At 38.6% G+C, this 18,087-nt stretch overlaps 1 protein-coding gene across 1 annotated transcript in view; it reads left to right on the top strand.

The window, feature by feature from the left end:
- LOC109482718 overlaps positions 1–18,050 on the top strand; it is an 18,599-nt gene extending 549 nt beyond the window's left edge. The window contains exons 2-19 of the mRNA XM_019785537.1: positions 143–249; positions 2,701–2,784; positions 3,325–3,414; positions 5,275–5,401; positions 8,118–8,203; positions 10,579–10,621; positions 10,825–10,887; positions 11,318–11,457; positions 12,370–12,456; positions 12,893–12,973; positions 13,742–13,930; positions 14,609–14,823; positions 15,293–15,387; positions 15,964–16,063; positions 16,529–16,625; positions 16,897–17,014; positions 17,420–17,458; positions 17,835–18,050. Of these exons, the coding sequence (XP_019641096.1) occupies positions 143–249; positions 2,701–2,784; positions 3,325–3,414; positions 5,275–5,401; positions 8,118–8,203; positions 10,579–10,621; positions 10,825–10,887; positions 11,318–11,457; positions 12,370–12,456; positions 12,893–12,973; positions 13,742–13,930; positions 14,609–14,823; positions 15,293–15,387; positions 15,964–16,063; positions 16,529–16,625; positions 16,897–17,014; positions 17,420–17,458; positions 17,835–18,037 (1,964 nt within the window). The 3' untranslated portion in view covers positions 18,038–18,050. The remainder of the gene's footprint in view (positions 1–142; positions 250–2,700; positions 2,785–3,324; positions 3,415–5,274; positions 5,402–8,117; positions 8,204–10,578; positions 10,622–10,824; positions 10,888–11,317; positions 11,458–12,369; positions 12,457–12,892; positions 12,974–13,741; positions 13,931–14,608; positions 14,824–15,292; positions 15,388–15,963; positions 16,064–16,528; positions 16,626–16,896; positions 17,015–17,419; positions 17,459–17,834) is intronic.
- Positions 18,051–18,087: the final 37 nt, after the last annotated feature.

Raw genomic sequence — 18,087 nt, 5'->3', positions numbered from 1 at the left:
TGTCCTTGGTGCTGAACTACATGTGTTAGTTAACAAATGTACATAACCAAAGGATTTTCCAACTTTGAACTTACATAAGAAGTCAAATTTTCACATATGAAATATTTGAAAAGTATTGAATTTTACCCTTCTTCCCTTGTAGTGGCTGGGGTGTTGTATGTGCACATCCACAGTGGAATGGACCTGGTGTCCATGGACAGGAATGGTTTATCAGATCCCTACTGTATCGTCTTCTGCAACAAGAGAAAGGTGAGTCTGACTCAGCACATCTGATAGTAATTTCATCAGGTTGGTAGAACATAGGATATTTGGATTTTCTTTATACATAACCAGTGCTGAATAAAGAGACTCTTTTTATAAATTTACAGAACCACAACGTTTATTTTAGCCAACGTTTCCATAACAATCTGTCACCTCCTCAGGGTAATTCTGGCTAGTTCACATTGCACAACAGCACAGGTGTAGAGTTCCCACTTTACATATCTACACAGTAAAAAGAGTCTCCTTATTCAGTGACTTACCAACCTGATGAAACTATCTACAGACATAACCAGTGCATCTCCTCACATTTGCATGTCTCTCCTCAGAGCATCTAACTGGAGTACTGCTTCTCATTGTTATGCGTAGGCAATTTAGGTGGCACTTTTTCTGCAGCAAGGACACAATCCCGAAAGTGGCTAAGTTTGTATCCCCCCTTACCTGGTTCATCCCGGGGTTGACTTTTTTTTTATCCAGACAGCTTCCAAGATCCATTATATTTATCATGCTTGGGATTGTGTTCTCGCTGCAAAAGTGACGTCTACATTGGCTACATATAGTGGTGAGAGACAGTACTCCAGTCAAAAGCTCTGAGGTGGGTGTCTGATAGATATCAAAACGTAAAAACATAATGGTTGTGTATAGCAAAATCCCAATATCCCAACTCAACACAGTTGTCCAGTTCAACAGCCCAATCATCTTACCTCTTTACCCCTTGGCATGTACTCCTATTCACAAAGATGTTCTTGTAAAGTAAGATCAATGACCCAATCACCATAGGAGTGCTGTAAAAGCTGACTCTGGCCGTGGTGCCATGATTTCTTACGACGGCTTACTTTAAGGACTCTCTTAACCCGTTCTATAAATGGCACGGGTCATTACTAATGCACGACTGGATCGATACCGCCTGAGGAAGTGTACAGTCTGAGAACTTCATCAGTTGCCCCATTGATTGTGACACCTTTAACGAAGGCGTGTTAATTTGTTTGCTATGCAAAATTGATGAGTCTGTAAAAGGGCTTAAGTGTTCACCTCCTCCAGTATTCCCAGTAGTTCCATTAGTAAGAGTTTTACTTTTCCTGCCATTTATACTTACAGCCAATCAAGCCCTTTATAATGAAGGGACGTGTCTTGTGAATTATTGGGGATTTTGTTTCGCATTGCTTGTTGTTGTTGTTGGTGGGTTGAATCTCTTCAATGCAGAAATGGAAGAACACTTACGCTAGTGTCTCTGTTCATGTTCACAAAGTAATACTAAAATTCAAAAATTAAAAGCTTATTTTCTATATAATAACTACTGCCTTAAACAGTGAAGAATGTATTTGCAGTTGGTAGCTTTATAGATACATGATTGATGTGAAGACGGTTAGTTATTTCCCGTAGACTGAAATGTCTTAATTGGGAGACGTACAGCAGCAAAATGCTTTTAAGCAATTTCAGCAAAGAAGATTTGGAAGCAGCTAATTAATAGCCTTTGGCATTTAAAGGTTGTCATACAGTGCCAAATTTGTTTTGATTAATCACCTTGGAAGTTTGGGTAATAAAAGTTGAAGTGGTGTTACAGTAATAGTTCTTGGAAAAAAGTTAAGCCTAGCTGGTAATAGCGGTTAGGCAACAATGTTGTCAAGCTGTCATCTTTCGAAATAATGGCTGGAAAATATGTGTGATGAATTAAGAGCTGCTTGTTTGGGTGCCGGAAAAGTGCTTACCGTAACACAGTGGCTTTCGACAAATTGGCTTACAGAAGGGTTTGACGTCATAAGGGCTTTTAAGACACTGTTTCCTAAAGCTTGTGAAATGGGCCCATCTGTCAATCTCTCCATGAGATGTATAATTAAGTTATCTCAGCAAAGTTTCCGATATATACTATATAGCTTGGCACTACCTAAAGTTCTATGAAAGCTGCATACATGTTACTAAGGCTTACCTTGGAACTGTATAAAATCCGTTACATCCCTTACGTACAAAATTATGAATTTCAAACAATAGCTGAAAAGCTTGGTTGGATATCAATGATGAAGATGCATAAGCAGCTATATTCAGTGAGTTTCCTGTACAGTCACTCAGATTGGTTATGTTGTCACTCAAAGCATGTCAAACCATTGGTAAGCATTTTGTTACACATTCTCATGCTCATTTCATTTTCCTGTCCCTTCCATGACTGTCATTTGCAATCGACTTCACCTTTTCAAAGACATTGCAGATTACTACAAGACAAATGAAAATATGTAACAGTTACACCTCTAACAATTATGAAATACCAACGAAGGCATTGACATTGAAATGTGATAGATGACTGTTTCCAGCTCAGTGCAGACAAATTATTACTGTAACAGTAAAATTAATCTCATAATTAAGGTCTGCTTTAAGAAAAACATGATTACTAGATGGAAACTGTGTGAAAAGATAAATGCCATATAAATTATTCGCTGTCATTTTCAGGTCAAGACCACACATTATGTCTGCAGCACTCTGAATCCCAGCTGGGAGTCTAGTGTGGAGTTTTTTGTTGCAAACTACACAGAGGTAATTATATAAGACATGTCTCCACGTTGCATTAGTGTGCTGAAAATAAGTTTGAAGACAAGCCATGAATGTGGCCTGTTAATTATACATCTGTGTATTGCTATTGGAATTGTTTACAGGACTATTACAAGAATTATGATACACTGTGACTGTCTTTAAAGCATTTGGAGAAGATTAATTCATACCATAAACTCAGGATGATGTTATCATCCAAAAACTATGAAAGACTTCAAAGAGCAGTTCTTTAGCCAGATATTTTGAAAAACATACTAGTAACATCAAACATAATATCAGATATGTTTGTATTCTAGTAAATGCTTGTTAAAATTCCAAGCTTTGCTTGCTTTTATGTCAAAGTGTATAATTTGTGTAATTGCCTACCTATGGCACTGACTTTAAAATGGCATCTAGTGATTTGACCTTAGATGCCCTTCTAATCACAACAAGCAATTTCCAACATCACAGACTTTCGTATGTTTCTCATTACGCTGACCTTGTGGTTGGCCGTTAAAGGTCGTATAATCACAGTGTCTTCCATAGATCACCCTGTCCTTCCTGGTATATGACTGGGATGGAAGGAAGTTCTGCAATGATGACTTCTTGGGGTCGTGCAGCCTATCTCTGGCCCAGGTTAGTGAGAAAGTTCTTTAAAACTTCTCTAGTTACAAGCAGAATTGAATTCAAGAACTTAAAGGTAACATTTGTAACAAGTTTACTTCCACATGGTCTAGCTTAACAAGTAACTGTTTTGTCTATTCTTACTCACACACATTCATATATGGTGTCCAACCCCTCCAATTCTGTCCTGCCACTTGCCACATAATGTAATCCAACACCATAAGTTTGTCTGCTAGTTACCATGGTGACAGCCATCTGGCCTAGGTCATTCAATCTTATTTGTTTGCAATGGGAGAAGAGGAAGAAGAGTAAATAAAGCAAAACAATATGTTCTCCTTCTGCAATTTAGGCATGAATTAACATGATAAGAGTTCTTGTAGCACTTTGATTTCGTAGGAGCTACATGTATGTGATGAGTCAGCAGCAAGTGGTGAAATTTTGCCTGTTGATGCAACCATCATTATCTGTGATTAGATCAGAAAACCTTCAGGGGAAAAAAGATGTTCTAATGACACCTGTATGGAAAATCAATGACATGGCTGCTATAGGGATTTAAGCACTTTGTACCAGATAAGTCAGAAATCTGCTCTAAGATTGACTTCTTTTCATCTTGGTAAAGCTTTAATGATTTATGAGAGATCAGAAATCTACATTCTATGCTTGAGGGTGGCTTGACCTATTTTGGCTAAGACTTCGATGAAAAGAAAAGATTCCAACAAAAGCTGTATTGACTCATCATGTATACAAGGAATCAATCTATGCATTAAGGTACTATGCCTACGTGTAGAAGCTAAAAGGAATATGCCAGCAAAAAGCTGGTAGTAAGTGATGGCGTCCTTGAAATTTCCTTCCTTGACTGGAAGAGATGAGTAACGTGTACTCTAGGGGCTTGTACACCTGTAGTCTTCACCCTAAATGACCCCTAAGAAGCATTTGGTTGGTAAAGGTAATGGACTGTAGAAGGAAGCCTTCATTTGTCAGCAGGTATTCTGATAGTCAAGCTTTCAATGGACATCTTTACTGACTCCAAACCTGGTGTGAATCATGTTACAAATGACCTTTCTTCTCCCACCAAACATTTTTCAATCCAGAGTCCTGGCTTAAGTTTTCAGCCAAACCTTTGACAGGTTGTTGCCAAATAGATATGTGCTGCCTTTGCTATGGTTTAAGTGACTTTTCCCACATTTTCTGTTGTGTACTACAGTATGAGTTGCACCTTTTTGGACTATTCATATATAGTGACATATTGTAGTCAGAACTTACTGCCTCTGCTCAAAACCCAGATTTTTCACAGTTTTTGTTGGATGTTTGGTCAGTGTTGCATTATCTGTTACAGAGATAAGTTTAAAACATATTTCCTGACAGAACATTTGAAAACTATAGAATGACATGGTGTCACCTTGAATAAGTGAATAAGACCCAGCATGCACACTGGAAAGGGGCGTGGTCCGCCGTTAATTGTGCAATTTCTACAGTACAATGAACTTGTAAAATTGATACTGATATAGCATCTGTCTTCTCTGTCACAACTGTTTCTTCTTTCCTCTTCTTCCTTTGCAAACCAATAAGGTCTGTCACCATGGTATTACTACTACTGTAACAGTAACTGTAGTATTGGGTTAGATCATGTTGCAATTTTATAGCAGGAGGGATTTAGACTCCTGTCACCATATGTATGAATATGTTTGAGTATTACTGAGAATTAACAGAGCAGACCAGAAGGTGAAGGTTAACATCATGCATTTGCTTTGCAAATGCTACATTTCTAGTTATGTCGTACCTTTCATTCCTGGAAACATGCCAGCCAGGCCCCAGGCTGGAAATTACAATGTATGACCTTAGCGTTACTGGTGTTTTTGTGTCTCCTTCCAGGCCCCATCCTGCACCCTGAGGAAGGTAATGCCCCTGGGGTACGGGGTGGGGGACAGGGTGGCAGACATGGGCTCCATCACTGTGTCAGTGGTCTTCAGGCCGGTGGGATCCGTGGCAAAGTGTGTCGGTAAGTCAACTTCTTTATATCCTCCTTGGCAAGCTCTAAGAGTCATGCTTTTTTGATCTTATAAATTAGATGTGCTTTTTTCCTGAAGGCATATATTCAATGATTGAATATGGTGTCAAATGGCCAAGTGGTAACTCCATCATGATATCAGACACAAGATGAAGAGGTCAAGGATTCCATTCCTAGCATTACTGGTTTAAGACGTTGTGTCCTTGGGAAAGACACTTAGCAAGACCACCCAGGCATAAAATAGGTACCTCTGACTTTGGTAGCTGAGGTAAAAGGTGGTGGAAGGAGAGGTTTGGGCTCTGCCTTCCAACATTGTGCCCTTAGACACAGTGCATTAACAACCCAATGTCCTTACATCCTGAAAAAGGCTATGGGATCATCTTTACCTTGAGTTTATACTTACTATTCTCAATACATGGTTTCTTGAGGGCTGTATCCTTAGAGGACCGAAAACTGTTAAGCCATCAGAAAAAAGCAGTGCCATTACAAGTTCCCCAAATCCTAAACTGTAAAGTACTAAGAGGATAAATTTTCCAATATCTGAAGCAGCCACCCACAGAATGGTTGGATACGACACATTACTAGTATTTATGAAGGAAGAGTTTGGCTTGATGCTGACATATTCAATATGTAAAAACATTGAGCGTAGCAAACACAACTATAGCAACTCACAGAGCATATCAGAAAGATAACTGGTTCCATTTACCATAGTTATAGCTACCATAAGGTGGTTGTTATCATTATCATAGCTGCCACAGCTACAAGAAATTATTGAAGCAGTGCTGTAAGATTAAAAATCAACAGCTGAAGATTTACAGTTCTATCGGACTGATGACCAATTTCGTTGTACACTTTAAACTGTAAGAAAACATCTGGTGCTAATAAGCCCTTTTCAGTGGATAGTTTTAGATAAATTTCCTTTAATTTTCCACTGTAATGCATACCTGTGGATTCACTGAGCACAAAATTCATTTTCTTTATGGCTGACTGCAAAACGCATTCTTCAAAGGGCCGCTCCTTAGTACTACCCTTCCTCACATGATGAGCAAAGTGTGAAGAATAAATCTTGTAACAGGGCTGGAAATACTGGGTGCATGTGCACCTGATTGCACTCAAAATTGGAGCTGTGCACCCAATTGTTTTCTGTGGGTGCATTGGTGCACCCAAATATTTTTGAAGGTATTCTTCTACATATCAAATGTATAACTATTATATTTAAGTATACACTGGATATTCTTGGCATCTTAGTGTCAGAAAGTAGTTGTAGTTGTTTAAGGTTTTGAAGTTAGCTCCCATTTCAGATTCAAGCTCAAAAGAGTAAGTAAGACCTGTAATTTGGTTTTGTTTCATATGGTGCACCCAAAAAACTTTTTGTGCACCTAATTTTTTAGGTTGGGTGCACCAGTGCACCTACCGGCATTCCCCAAAATGAATTTCGAACCCTGCTTGTAGTGAGACACGACATTTCAACCATTTCCTGCAATGATTACCTTTCTGCTCAGCAGCTGTCCTAGTTTTTCATCCATCAAATCTTGATTGTCTCGTAAGAACGGCTATTTATGGAATCCCCTCGCACATCCATTTACTGTTCGGAGTCCCAAACGTGTTCTTCTTCAATTTCTTTTATGTACGAAACTAATCTCGTGGCACAAAAGACAGTGTTAAAGATGTTAGACTACTGCGAAAAAGCATGGGAAACTCATAATGAGTCCCGAGAGAGGTCGCAATCAGTCTTCATTCGTAAGGAAATGTTAAAGAGAGATTAACAGACAAAAGGGGATCCTACTAAATTGAATTCCTGTAGGAACTGGGTTATAGATTAACCTTAATGGCTCGTAAAAGGACATCTGTGACACTACTGTGCATGTCAATGGCTGAGGTAAAGTGGGTTGAATGCAATTACGGAAAGGATATTGAAAGAAATGAGGTTGAATTTTCATGTCCTCATATGCTCCTTTCAAATTGGTAAACAAACATATTTTGCCAATGTTCTGAACCAATCTCAGTAAGTCATGAAAGTTTATAGATTTCTTATATTGCATATTTTGTATAACATTTGTTGAAGAAAGAAGACATTAGGAATCATGTTATTTAGACTAGTGCAAATACAGGACTGGCTTCTGAATTCATGTCAGACAATATTCCCATACCAAAAATTTTATTTTTACATTTATGAAAATTTCATGTAGTAAACACAGGATGTAAATCCCTATATAGAGAGAGTATTACCCTCAATGCTCATGTTGTATATCATTGAAAAGCTGCATACCTGCTAATATTATTATCTCATAAAACCCGTACTAAGGCTGTCCCAACTCCATTCACTGCTTCTGTGTCCTAGTCATGTTACATGGTTTTCATAGTGCTTGTTTTGTTTGTTTTTACACAACCAGTAAACTGCCTTTAGGTGTAACACACCAGTTTTGCATAAGACCAGACTGTAAGGAAAGGCTCAAGGTATGTTGCTTTCCTCAAACACAGGACCTCTGGCTGTATATCCCATTCAAGAGGAAGTCCCTAATAAAATCTAGGTACTCATTTCACCTGAGTTGAGTGAGGAAATAGACGTGAAGTGCCTTTCCGGAGGACACAACATTGGAGCCTGCCAGATCCACAAGACCATTGAATGTGTTATTATATTTCCTAAGAATTGCTGAACCTGTAGAATTAAATGACTCTATGTTATTTTGTCTGGTCTCCCTTTCAGACCGCCTGACTCAGCGAGAGAGTGAATCAGACATAGAGAATGCCGGCAGCTTCAACAAACAGAAGAGACGATTCATGGCATCCATGGTAAGATGTACATCTGAATGAATACATACTGATATCCCGTTCTTCCTTGTGTAATGTCCTTCTTCGATTGACAGGCATATTCAGAGACAACTTTACTTCATCTGGTTGACTGAATACATCGACTTTCTTAATGGAAACATACAGTACAAAAAGACTTTTCTTACTCAACTAGTAGTTTTATTCAGCCAATGTTTCAGTGACCTCCTGTCTGACGTTCTTCACTTGGTTTTGTAAAAAAAAAGAGAAGACTCTTTTCATTCAGTCACCAACCTGATGAAACTATTTACAGATGAAATCATACAGTCAATAAAAGCAACTACAGTAGGTGACTGTTCTTGTGCAAGAAACTATCTTGTGTTTTGAAAGTTAACAGTTAAAAGAACACTTTAAAACTCAGGCCTGCACATTGCTTCAAAATCATTAGATTTTCTATGGTTTACCATATAGTGGTTCTTCAAGTATAAGGACTGAACATTGTGTAGCAAAGGTTTACACTTGCCTGAACTGTGAAATCAGATTACAGCTTTTATGGTTACTTGAACCTTGTTTCTTGCTTTTGCCCCTCCTGCTTATGATAAACTGCATCTCCTGCCTGCCCCGGGACATCAGCTGTCTTTGGTAATCCAATCAACTTGTCGCATAACTCACTAACCCCTGATACCACAGGTCGACTCACTAACACCCCTACACACACCACCAGAGCCAGCACACAGAGGTTGTCTGTTATCTGTTAGATATCCATTGGAAGGTCTGACTGTGAAAACAACTATGGTTTCAGCACCTAGGACATGGAATGCAAAAAAAACAAAGTGAAGAAAAATAGCATTTACGTAGTGACAAAGACTGTATTTACTAGTGACAAAGATTGTATTTTTCTTTTACACAACCAGCTTGCCTATCAGACACCTTCTTCAGAGCTTATGACAGCTTTTTGCCGCTATATGTAGCCGAGGCAGATGACGCTTTTGCGACAAGAACACAATCCAAAACATGGTTAAGTTTGTATCACCCTTGTCCCAGTTCTTCACTGGGATTGGCTCCAGTCAGAAGCTCTAAGGAAGGTGTCTGATAGACATTAAAAAGTGAGAGATATTCCTGGTTGTATACATTTTAGAAAATCCCAATATCCTACCTTTTGGCATTACTTTTGGGAACATTACACAAAAAGTCATTGTTTTTTAATGAAGCATCTGAAATTTCTTTTTGGAATCACACCAAAGTCTAACAGTGTTCCTAGACAGCAGACAAAAATGTAACCAAGAAATTTTCCCTCAGAAAGTACAGACAATCACTGATGTAGTACTCCGGTGGTGCGTGCAGGATGAAAAGTACTTCATACAGTCGTGTTGTTCTCTTGACAACGTGGTATGCCTTGTATGTTTTCTGTGACTGTATGTTAGCTACCTTGCCAAGCTGGGAGTAAGCTTGACAACAAAAAGGTACTTTCTTTCTCTGTCCTTACTAACATTTTCCCCTCTCTACCTGTACTAAGCTGTAATTTTTCTTTGTTGCATCTAACATCTTCATCTCTGTCTATCCACATTGAAAGTATTATTTTTATTGTTTTAATTGCTAACACATCGGTTTATTTTCTTTCTGCCCAATTGCTCTTGATCACTTTCTTTCATCCTGTTACACCAAACAACACATTGATGTTAGGATTAGTTGTTAATGCATGAAATCCCTCTGTGCATATCTGCACTTGCTGTTGTACATTGTATCACCTGCCTGTAGTCTAATACATGTACATCTTAACAAAGTCTACAAGAATTTCAATGATTTAACTAACCTTCCCATATGTTTGTGTATTGGTGTTCTAAGCAACAGGGAGGAACAAATTCCAAACTAGTTTACAAATTGTGGTAGAATTGTTTTTTTTTAATGAAAACTTCATCCAAAGATTGCCTTTATGGAATGATTTGACTAGCGTGTTTTAAAATTATCAGTGCAAACTTTTGAAGTTTTGGTATGGTCCTACTTACCCTAGTTGAGCACTTCAGCAGAATGTGTCTGTCCCCCCAAAAATGGGCACTTATACTATAGCACTTCTACTGAACATGTTGTTTAAGGTCGTGTCTGTGTATGTATGGATGACATCCGATCTGTAGTTTTAAAACATTGTATCATTGAAGAGTATGTCACGGACAAAATTCTGATGTAATGTTGACCAAATGTCCAGCAGAAAGAATGGTTTTGTGCAGAAGCAGTCTTTTCTACAAAATTAATGTGCTCCCTATATGCAATGTTTGATAATGGGTATTCCAATTTTGTGCCAAACAACTTTTCAATTATGAAACTAAAAGGGAAACAACATAGTCCTGGAAAGGTTTATCAACAGAACATAATCTCTGACAAATTATGATTTTTTTTCACAGTCCAAGTTTAAGCAACCAGATGCACTCTCAGGGGTAAGTCAAGGTAAGTACATGTATCAATCAAGGTAAAAAGTAGAGACATACCTTCTGAATTGGTTTACTTTCCCATAAACTTTCATACATTGATTCAGTTTATAGGGACTAAAATGTACCCAAGCATCTTTGATATAATTGCTGTACAGTACCAGTACACCTTATGCTACCCCAGTTATCAGTCATACCTGTTTTTGTTTTAAATGTTATCAGGCCATGGACTGATGGAGTTGAACATTCTGAAGGGGAAGGACTTGGAAGCCAAAGACATGAATGGTAGGCAGCTCTTCAGTATTTGTTGTGGAAAGTGTTACTGTTAATTTAAAGGCATTTATCCTAGGATTCCAAAGGTGCATTTATAAACTTCACTAATGGAAAATGCATAAACTTTACTAATGGAAATGCTCATAAAGTCTCAGAGCAGTTAAGATTAGGTTGGTGATGGTTTAACATCCTAGTAAACAATACTCAGAGGTAATACAAACAGAGTTAGAGTTTGAATTACCTATACTTTTGGGTGGTGCAGCTGTAGTTCAGAAGAGCCATCTAGAGAGTTGTTTTGGAATTACAAACATTTGGAACACATGTACAGTCCATTGTACATGTACTGCTACATTCAAACCATTGCAGAATCTTTGCACATAGATTGTATATGATTTGTGATCAGTTAAACAAAAAAATGTATGGTTCCTCAACTGTCTAACAGGTCTGAGTGATCCTTTCTGTGAAGTCAGGATCAAGAACGATCTCCTCTTCAAGTCAACGGTGATCAAGAAGAGTCTGAACCCAGTGTGGGACGAGTCGGTCACCATCAACATGCCTGCACAGAATGAGACACTGGACATTGTATGTTTGAATATACTGTACATAGAATACAACACGGTGTATTCTGTATCACCCAAGGTACCGGCCTGACTGTGAGTCAGATCTCCCAAAGGCTGAAGGGAGATCCAACCTGTGGGTGGGCTGGGACTGCAGGTGATACAGAATACACTGTGTTGAATTTGATTATATTGTACCAGCCCGAGAAAACTCACAAATTAATGCAAAATGAGCTAGAAGTTGAGAAAAGTTTGTTTCTCTAAACAAAAAGGGCGTAACTTCATGTGCCTGAATTCTCTCCAAATGCTCCTGGAAGAATAGTCCCAGATGTTTATTTCTAGTTTCAAATGCGCAGCATTTTAGCTGTGCCATTCAATTTGCTTGTAACCGTTCCTGAAATATCAGGATCATTGGTACTTTTCATGAGACTGTTTGGGATGAAATCATCCCTTGATTTTCTGACACATTTTTCTTTGTGGTTTAGGCCATGTTGATTTGATTATATGGATGACATCCGCGCGCGCATGAATTTTCGGCCGTTTCCAAAAAAAAAAAGTTTTCAATCATACTGTAAATCGTGCAAAACAGTTGCTAAATGAGCAAAAATATACCATAAGTTGCAAGGAAAACATTTAGAAACGATACCAATGTCGTAGAATGCCAAAATCAAAGGAAAAAAAGACAAAAATGTAAAGAAATGAATTCGAAGAGTAGATTATTCGCCGTAACATATTCTGTGCCATTTGTTCAACCTTCATGACCACGTAGATTTCATAGTGAAAGCAACTTTTTTTTTTTGCAAAACTTTTTTTTTATTCGCACGCCCGCATCAGTTTTGGGGTTCCCAGAGGATGTCATCCATATAATCAAATCAACATGGCCTTACTTACCTGACAAACAATGTAAATGTTTCAAACTTTTTCTTTCCCTGTGCAGACGGTGTGGGACAGAGATCCCTTCTTCATGAAGGAGTTTATGGGCAGCATGTCATTCACTCAGGAGGACATCCAGAGACTTTCAAAGGTGGGCAAATATTACTGACGGACTGACTTAATTACTACATAGTATGTTTTATCTGGGGAGAGAATCGTGTTCCAATACCTATATCTCCCAACAATTAGGGTAAGGCTTGTCGGGGCATGGGTACAAACTTAGGGGTGTCAGAATATAGAGGGTGTCAGAACATATGGCAGTACATGTATCTACAAATATGTTACTTCTGAACCTGAAATTCTTTATAGGTCACCACCATAAATTCTGGCCCAATAATCACTCGCCGTGCCTATTACGTCAGGAAGAGTTGTACTCCTTAGGATGTAACATTGTAGTTCTTGGTCCTCTGTATATTGTAAATGTTTTGTTGAGCAGTAAAAAGGTCCTTGGAACATTGAACATGTTTATCAGATTGAAAAAACAAAAAGTAAGTTAAGAAAGTTGTGATTTTTTTATTATCTCACAGGAGGGTCCTACATGGTTTGAACTACAGAGAATAAAACAGGGCTCTATACAGCTTATGTTCAAAGTCATCTACAACCCTCAGGTAAGGGATCTTTTATCAACTTTTTTCTTCAGAGAAAAGTGTGATGCGCGGGTGCAAGTTTTTCAAGCAATGAAGGGAGGTCTCAGTTTGACAATGATAGTTTGACACACAATACATGAATCAAGAGTCCCGGGTTTGAGTCCTGATATATGCCACCAATCTTGTGCCCTTGGAAAAGGCACTTAACATGACTTTCCCCACTAGACTCAAGTGAAAATGAGTATTGTCCGTCTAGTATTCGTTTCTATGTGCGGCACACATAGCCTCTGTTCCGCGTGTATTGCACTGTTGCAATTCAATAAATCAAATGTATGTGTTTGTCCATTTAATAGGACTCCAATCATGTAAACTGCATGTTGCTATATTTTGGCTGATCCGTCCCTCATGACCTCGGTGAAATTACCGGCCAATTTGAGCACACAGTATTGCATTAATAAACAGGCTCAAACAAACAAAACAAACATCATTATTTTTCACAAACAAAACTATTAAACAACAGGCTACACTAGAGATAGATTCCATGCAGCAATGAGGGGTGGTCTGATTTTGACATGGTTACATTGTATTTCTCACAAACATAAGTATTAGACAACAGGCTACAGTAAAGGTAGATTCCAGCAATGAGGGGAGATCTCAGTTTGACATCATTTTTTTCTCACAAACATAACTATTGGACAACAGGTCACACTAGAGGTAGATTCAAGCAATAAGATAGGAGGTCTCAGTTTGACAACATTTTTTTTCACCAATATAACTATTGGACAACAGGCCACACTAGAGGTAGAGGCCCTGAGCAGTGAGGGACTGGACGTGGTCCCAGGGGAGTTGGCGGAGGAGGATGAGGAAGTGTTTGAGGAGAACAGTGACAGCCGACGCTCCAGTCAGAGCTCCAGTATCCATCAGTCAGCCAAATCCCCCAGTAAGGAGGGATCACGGCAGCTGGAGTCTGTTGCAGAGGTAAAATTTTCAGTCACTTTTTTCTGCTTTCCATGGTGCTGAAATGCCATCTAGCAGTTGATGTTAACATTGCAGCTTCTGGATAATGTCTGTATTGGAAATTTCTTTGCTCATACACAAAACATGCATGGAAGTTTATAGTTAAGTAAAATGCAGTTAGATATATAGATGCCAATCATTTTGTTGTCTATGGTGCTAAAATGCCACCTAGCAGTTTAGATAAAAAATGCAGTCTGAAATCAGTGCTTGCTTAAGAAGTGCCATGTGCAAAATGCAAAACTGGGTGTTATCCATGGTGCTGAAATACATTCCAGCAGTTAACAAAAATGACCTGATTAACTATGATTAATGATGAACAAAACTAATTTTTATTTTCCTTACCTCTAAGATACTTTCTATCACTAAGAGCAAAAGGACAAGTTGAAGTTATGTCATAGGCTTGTTGCTTTCCATAGTGCTGACATGCCATCTAGCAGTTGAAGCAAAAAGTGCAGAGAGACTTGACTGTGGAAAATAGCTTTTCTTATCTTTTCTATACAATATTAATTTTGTTTTCTTTTTATTTAGAGGTAAGGTGTAGCATAGAGGATGTTAGAAAATAATATTACTGAAATGGATTCAAAGTGAAAGGATGCCCATTCTACATTGAAACACTGACACATTCCTTCTGTTTCTCAGTCATCTCAGTCTGAGTCTGAAGCCCCACCAGAGAAGCCCAGGGTGGAGAGGTTCTCCTCTCTGACAGGGATGTTCAGAAAAAAGAGCCTTCCTCGCATGAATGTGTTGAACACAAGTCAAAGCACAACAGAAAGTACGACACCCAACAAGAAGTTTTCTGCGTTCCGCTTGAGAAAAAGGAGTAAGAGTTTCCAGAACCTTATGGTGGATACCAGGTAAGCAGTCTATTCCATGGGAAAGTAAATTTCAAAACTATAACAAAATGTGCATACATCAATCTTACCAAAACACATTTCTGACGTGCAAATATTTCTGCATATCAAAATCTTTGAGAAGCATCAATATAATATTACATTAAACTTCTTTCTTTCTTTTGCTTTACCAGTGCTTCGATACGACTCTGAAGAGGAAATCTATCAAAGAGATGAATCATTTTACTGTTTATTTCAGGCACTTTCTCCGCAATATATCAAAGACTGATAATAAAAGGGAAACAAAGGCCGTAACATTGCAAGAAAACTCTGAACAGTGGTCTTGCTCATACATGTAAGTCGTCCTTTTAAAAGCACTGCCAAAAATAGAAGCTGCAAGTAGAAGCATGAAATTTTGAGTTTGGTATTTTATTTGGGATGTTATGCTCGAGCAGGTTTTGTCAAAGCTGTTTTCCCCCGTGTTGTTGTGCAGTAATCCACGACCACCTCTCCATCTGTCCTCTTCCTTTGTGAATGTTTCCAGGGAAACCACCAGTGCCAATGGAACAGCCAGTCCCATCCCACCAGGTAGTATGCTTGTAGCTTAGGCAACACCAATTTAATTTGTTGTTTCTCGGATTTGCCCTGTCCATTTTTTTCTGATTTGCAAAAAAATATCTTTTCTGAAAAAATCCTAGAAACAACGAATTAAATTGGTATGGCCTTATCCAAGGAAGAAGATGAAGTTGTAGATTGTAGTTTATATGGAAACAATAAAAATAATCTTTTTGATTATATCACAAGAATGTTTCAGAATCCATACTTTCAGTCCTTGACTACTCTTGAAAAATTAATTTTCTTGTGCGCTTTGATCATGCTGTATTAAACATTAACCAATTTCAATAATTCTTTTAGCATTACAAAGAGATGAGAAGAAGCCAACACACTGATTAGAGTAGTTTCAGAGCTAAATGTTGTTAGTATCAGAAGTCTGTCTTTATAATATACTTTTGCATCTGTTTACCTGTACTTGGCCCGCTAAGGCATGAATATACAACAAAGGTTATCTTATTCTATAACACAGACTGTTTTGGGGCAGCTTTCAGCATTCAAAATAGACAGAGATTTCAGACTCTTTCAAACAAGATGTACATTTGATTCTAGCGTGGAGGTACTACAACGTGAACGGTGCAGTGCTCAGGGCAAGAGGACTCAGGGGAGACATGCTGAAAAAAGAGCTGTACTGTAGGCTACACTTTGTTAGGTAAGGCAAGCTGAACACTTAGTAACTGTTATAGTTGCAACGTTAACAAGGAATTTAAGATCTCATACATGTGCCTCAGTGAAATATATAGAATTTTTATGAATTTCTTGTTTTATTCATTACTTTTTTCACGGGTTGTCTTATAATGCATTTTCCCACTGGCTCACGTAAGGTTACAGACATGTATATAGTGGCAAGCTGAAACCTTTGTGGGACCTTTGACCTTACTCTGTCAGTGTCCCAACATGCCTAGAAAGTGAAAATAACTATACAGAAACACAGGCAAACATACAGACACAAAAAACTCCACATGTGGAGGTAAGTTTGATAACATCTGTGGAAATAAAGGAAGAAAAATGCCCTTATTTTTCTTTCTAGGTAGAATAACCCTAATGAAAGTTTTCTACGTGTAGAAACAACTCATGTCGTCCCAAAGTACTGATCTGATTGACTTTCCATCCACAGTTTTAATGCCAAAGGACGAAGCTTCAAAGCCCAGCAGATCTGCAAAACAGAAAAAGTCAAGGCTTCTCCTGCTCCGTACTTTGATGTCACATTTCAGGTATGATCATCATACTGTTTTCTTCATGCTTTGAGCTTTGTAAACATGAACATTTGTACATATTACTGTTACTGTTTGCTCAGAATTCTTCCTTCTTTTCTGCCTAATTTGTTTCACTCTTAGACTGTTATTTCCATCCAACTTTGCCCACTGTTGTGTTGTTTTGTGACAGAATGTTTCTTGTCATCTCTTGAAGTCCTTTTGACTCAATTCTCAGCTGTATTTCAGCTGCACATAATGCAGTTTTCAGAACAGGTGTTTGTGTTTGCAGGTGCCGGCAGATCTGACAGGTGCAGTAAACGGCAGCTGTATTCTACAGATGGACATCAAGAACATCGACAAACAGGTGGTGACCAGGGGTTCTGCATCTATCAGTGAGATCCTCGGAGGTTAGATGCCTTCTTCTTAATGCTGTATAGTACTATCATGATAATGACAATTATAATATTATTGTTTTTTTTTACAAGAAGCAAACTACAGTCTGGTACATGAAGGTGTTGTAAAAGATACCTCCAGTCCACACTTTTAAAGATTGACATTAAGTTTAGGGAGGCTTTTGTAATAAAGGAACTGTGTAGCAATCAATCAAGCTGTGTAATAACATACACCAATGCCAGCGATGAACATTGTCATTTGTTAGTTAGTGCTGACGTAGCAGCTACTGTAAAGTGATCAGGAAATCAGCACCAAGGACATGTACCATGAACTCCCACCCCAGACAGTAAACTTAAGCTTGTTCTATGTAATGTTACTAAATCTGTTGATTGCTGGCCTTTCTCTTTCTTGTCTTACAGAGTCAAGAGAAGTCCGTAAGTGGCTGAAAATGGATGATGGTAAGTTTAACTTAAGTCTGAGTGCAAGTACTGGTTTCAATTCACAGTTTATGAATGGTTCAGTTTTTACCTTCATGAACAAATTGTTTGTTTTTGCTGTGTTTGTTTGTGTTTGCTTGTGTGTTTTTGCAATTATTTTCAAATGCTAGTCATATCAAAGACTGTAAATTACAGGAAGTTAGGTCAAAGGTCCCAGAAAAGGCTATCTCATTTCTTCAACATGTATGCCCCTTCCCTTATGGGAGACAGTTGTGAAACACACAGACAGAATCAGCAAGAAATTCTCAATGATTAAAACATTAGAAATTCAGAAAAACACAGAGGTAGGAAATCTTTTATTTTTTCATATTTGAGCTGTGATATTTGGTCCCTTCAGATGCTGAGGTAGAGATCCAGCTGTACAGTAGTCACCACACCAGCACAGCCGACCCCCCGGAGGTGCGCCCCTCCACCCCCACCCGCTCCATCAGCAGCCCCAGCATGCAGAGGCTCAGCGTCTCCGGACAGTCACCAGACCTGCTAGCAGTGCCCCCTAGTGGTGATACAGTGCCAAACACCCCAGCCAAGCCTACAAGCTGAAACTGCAGGGGGAGGACCTGATTATGACTGTAGTAACTCCATGGGAGACC

The sequence above is a fragment of the Branchiostoma belcheri genome, unplaced genomic scaffold (genome assembly GCF_001625305.1).
Source record: "Branchiostoma belcheri isolate BF01 breed outbred unplaced genomic scaffold, Haploidv18h27 scaffold60, whole genome shotgun sequence".
Lineage (NCBI taxonomy): Eukaryota > Metazoa > Chordata > Leptocardii > Amphioxiformes > Branchiostomatidae > Branchiostoma > Branchiostoma belcheri.
The sequence above is the reverse complement of the archived record's forward strand: the minus strand, read 5'-3'. Positions and strand labels throughout refer to the sequence as shown.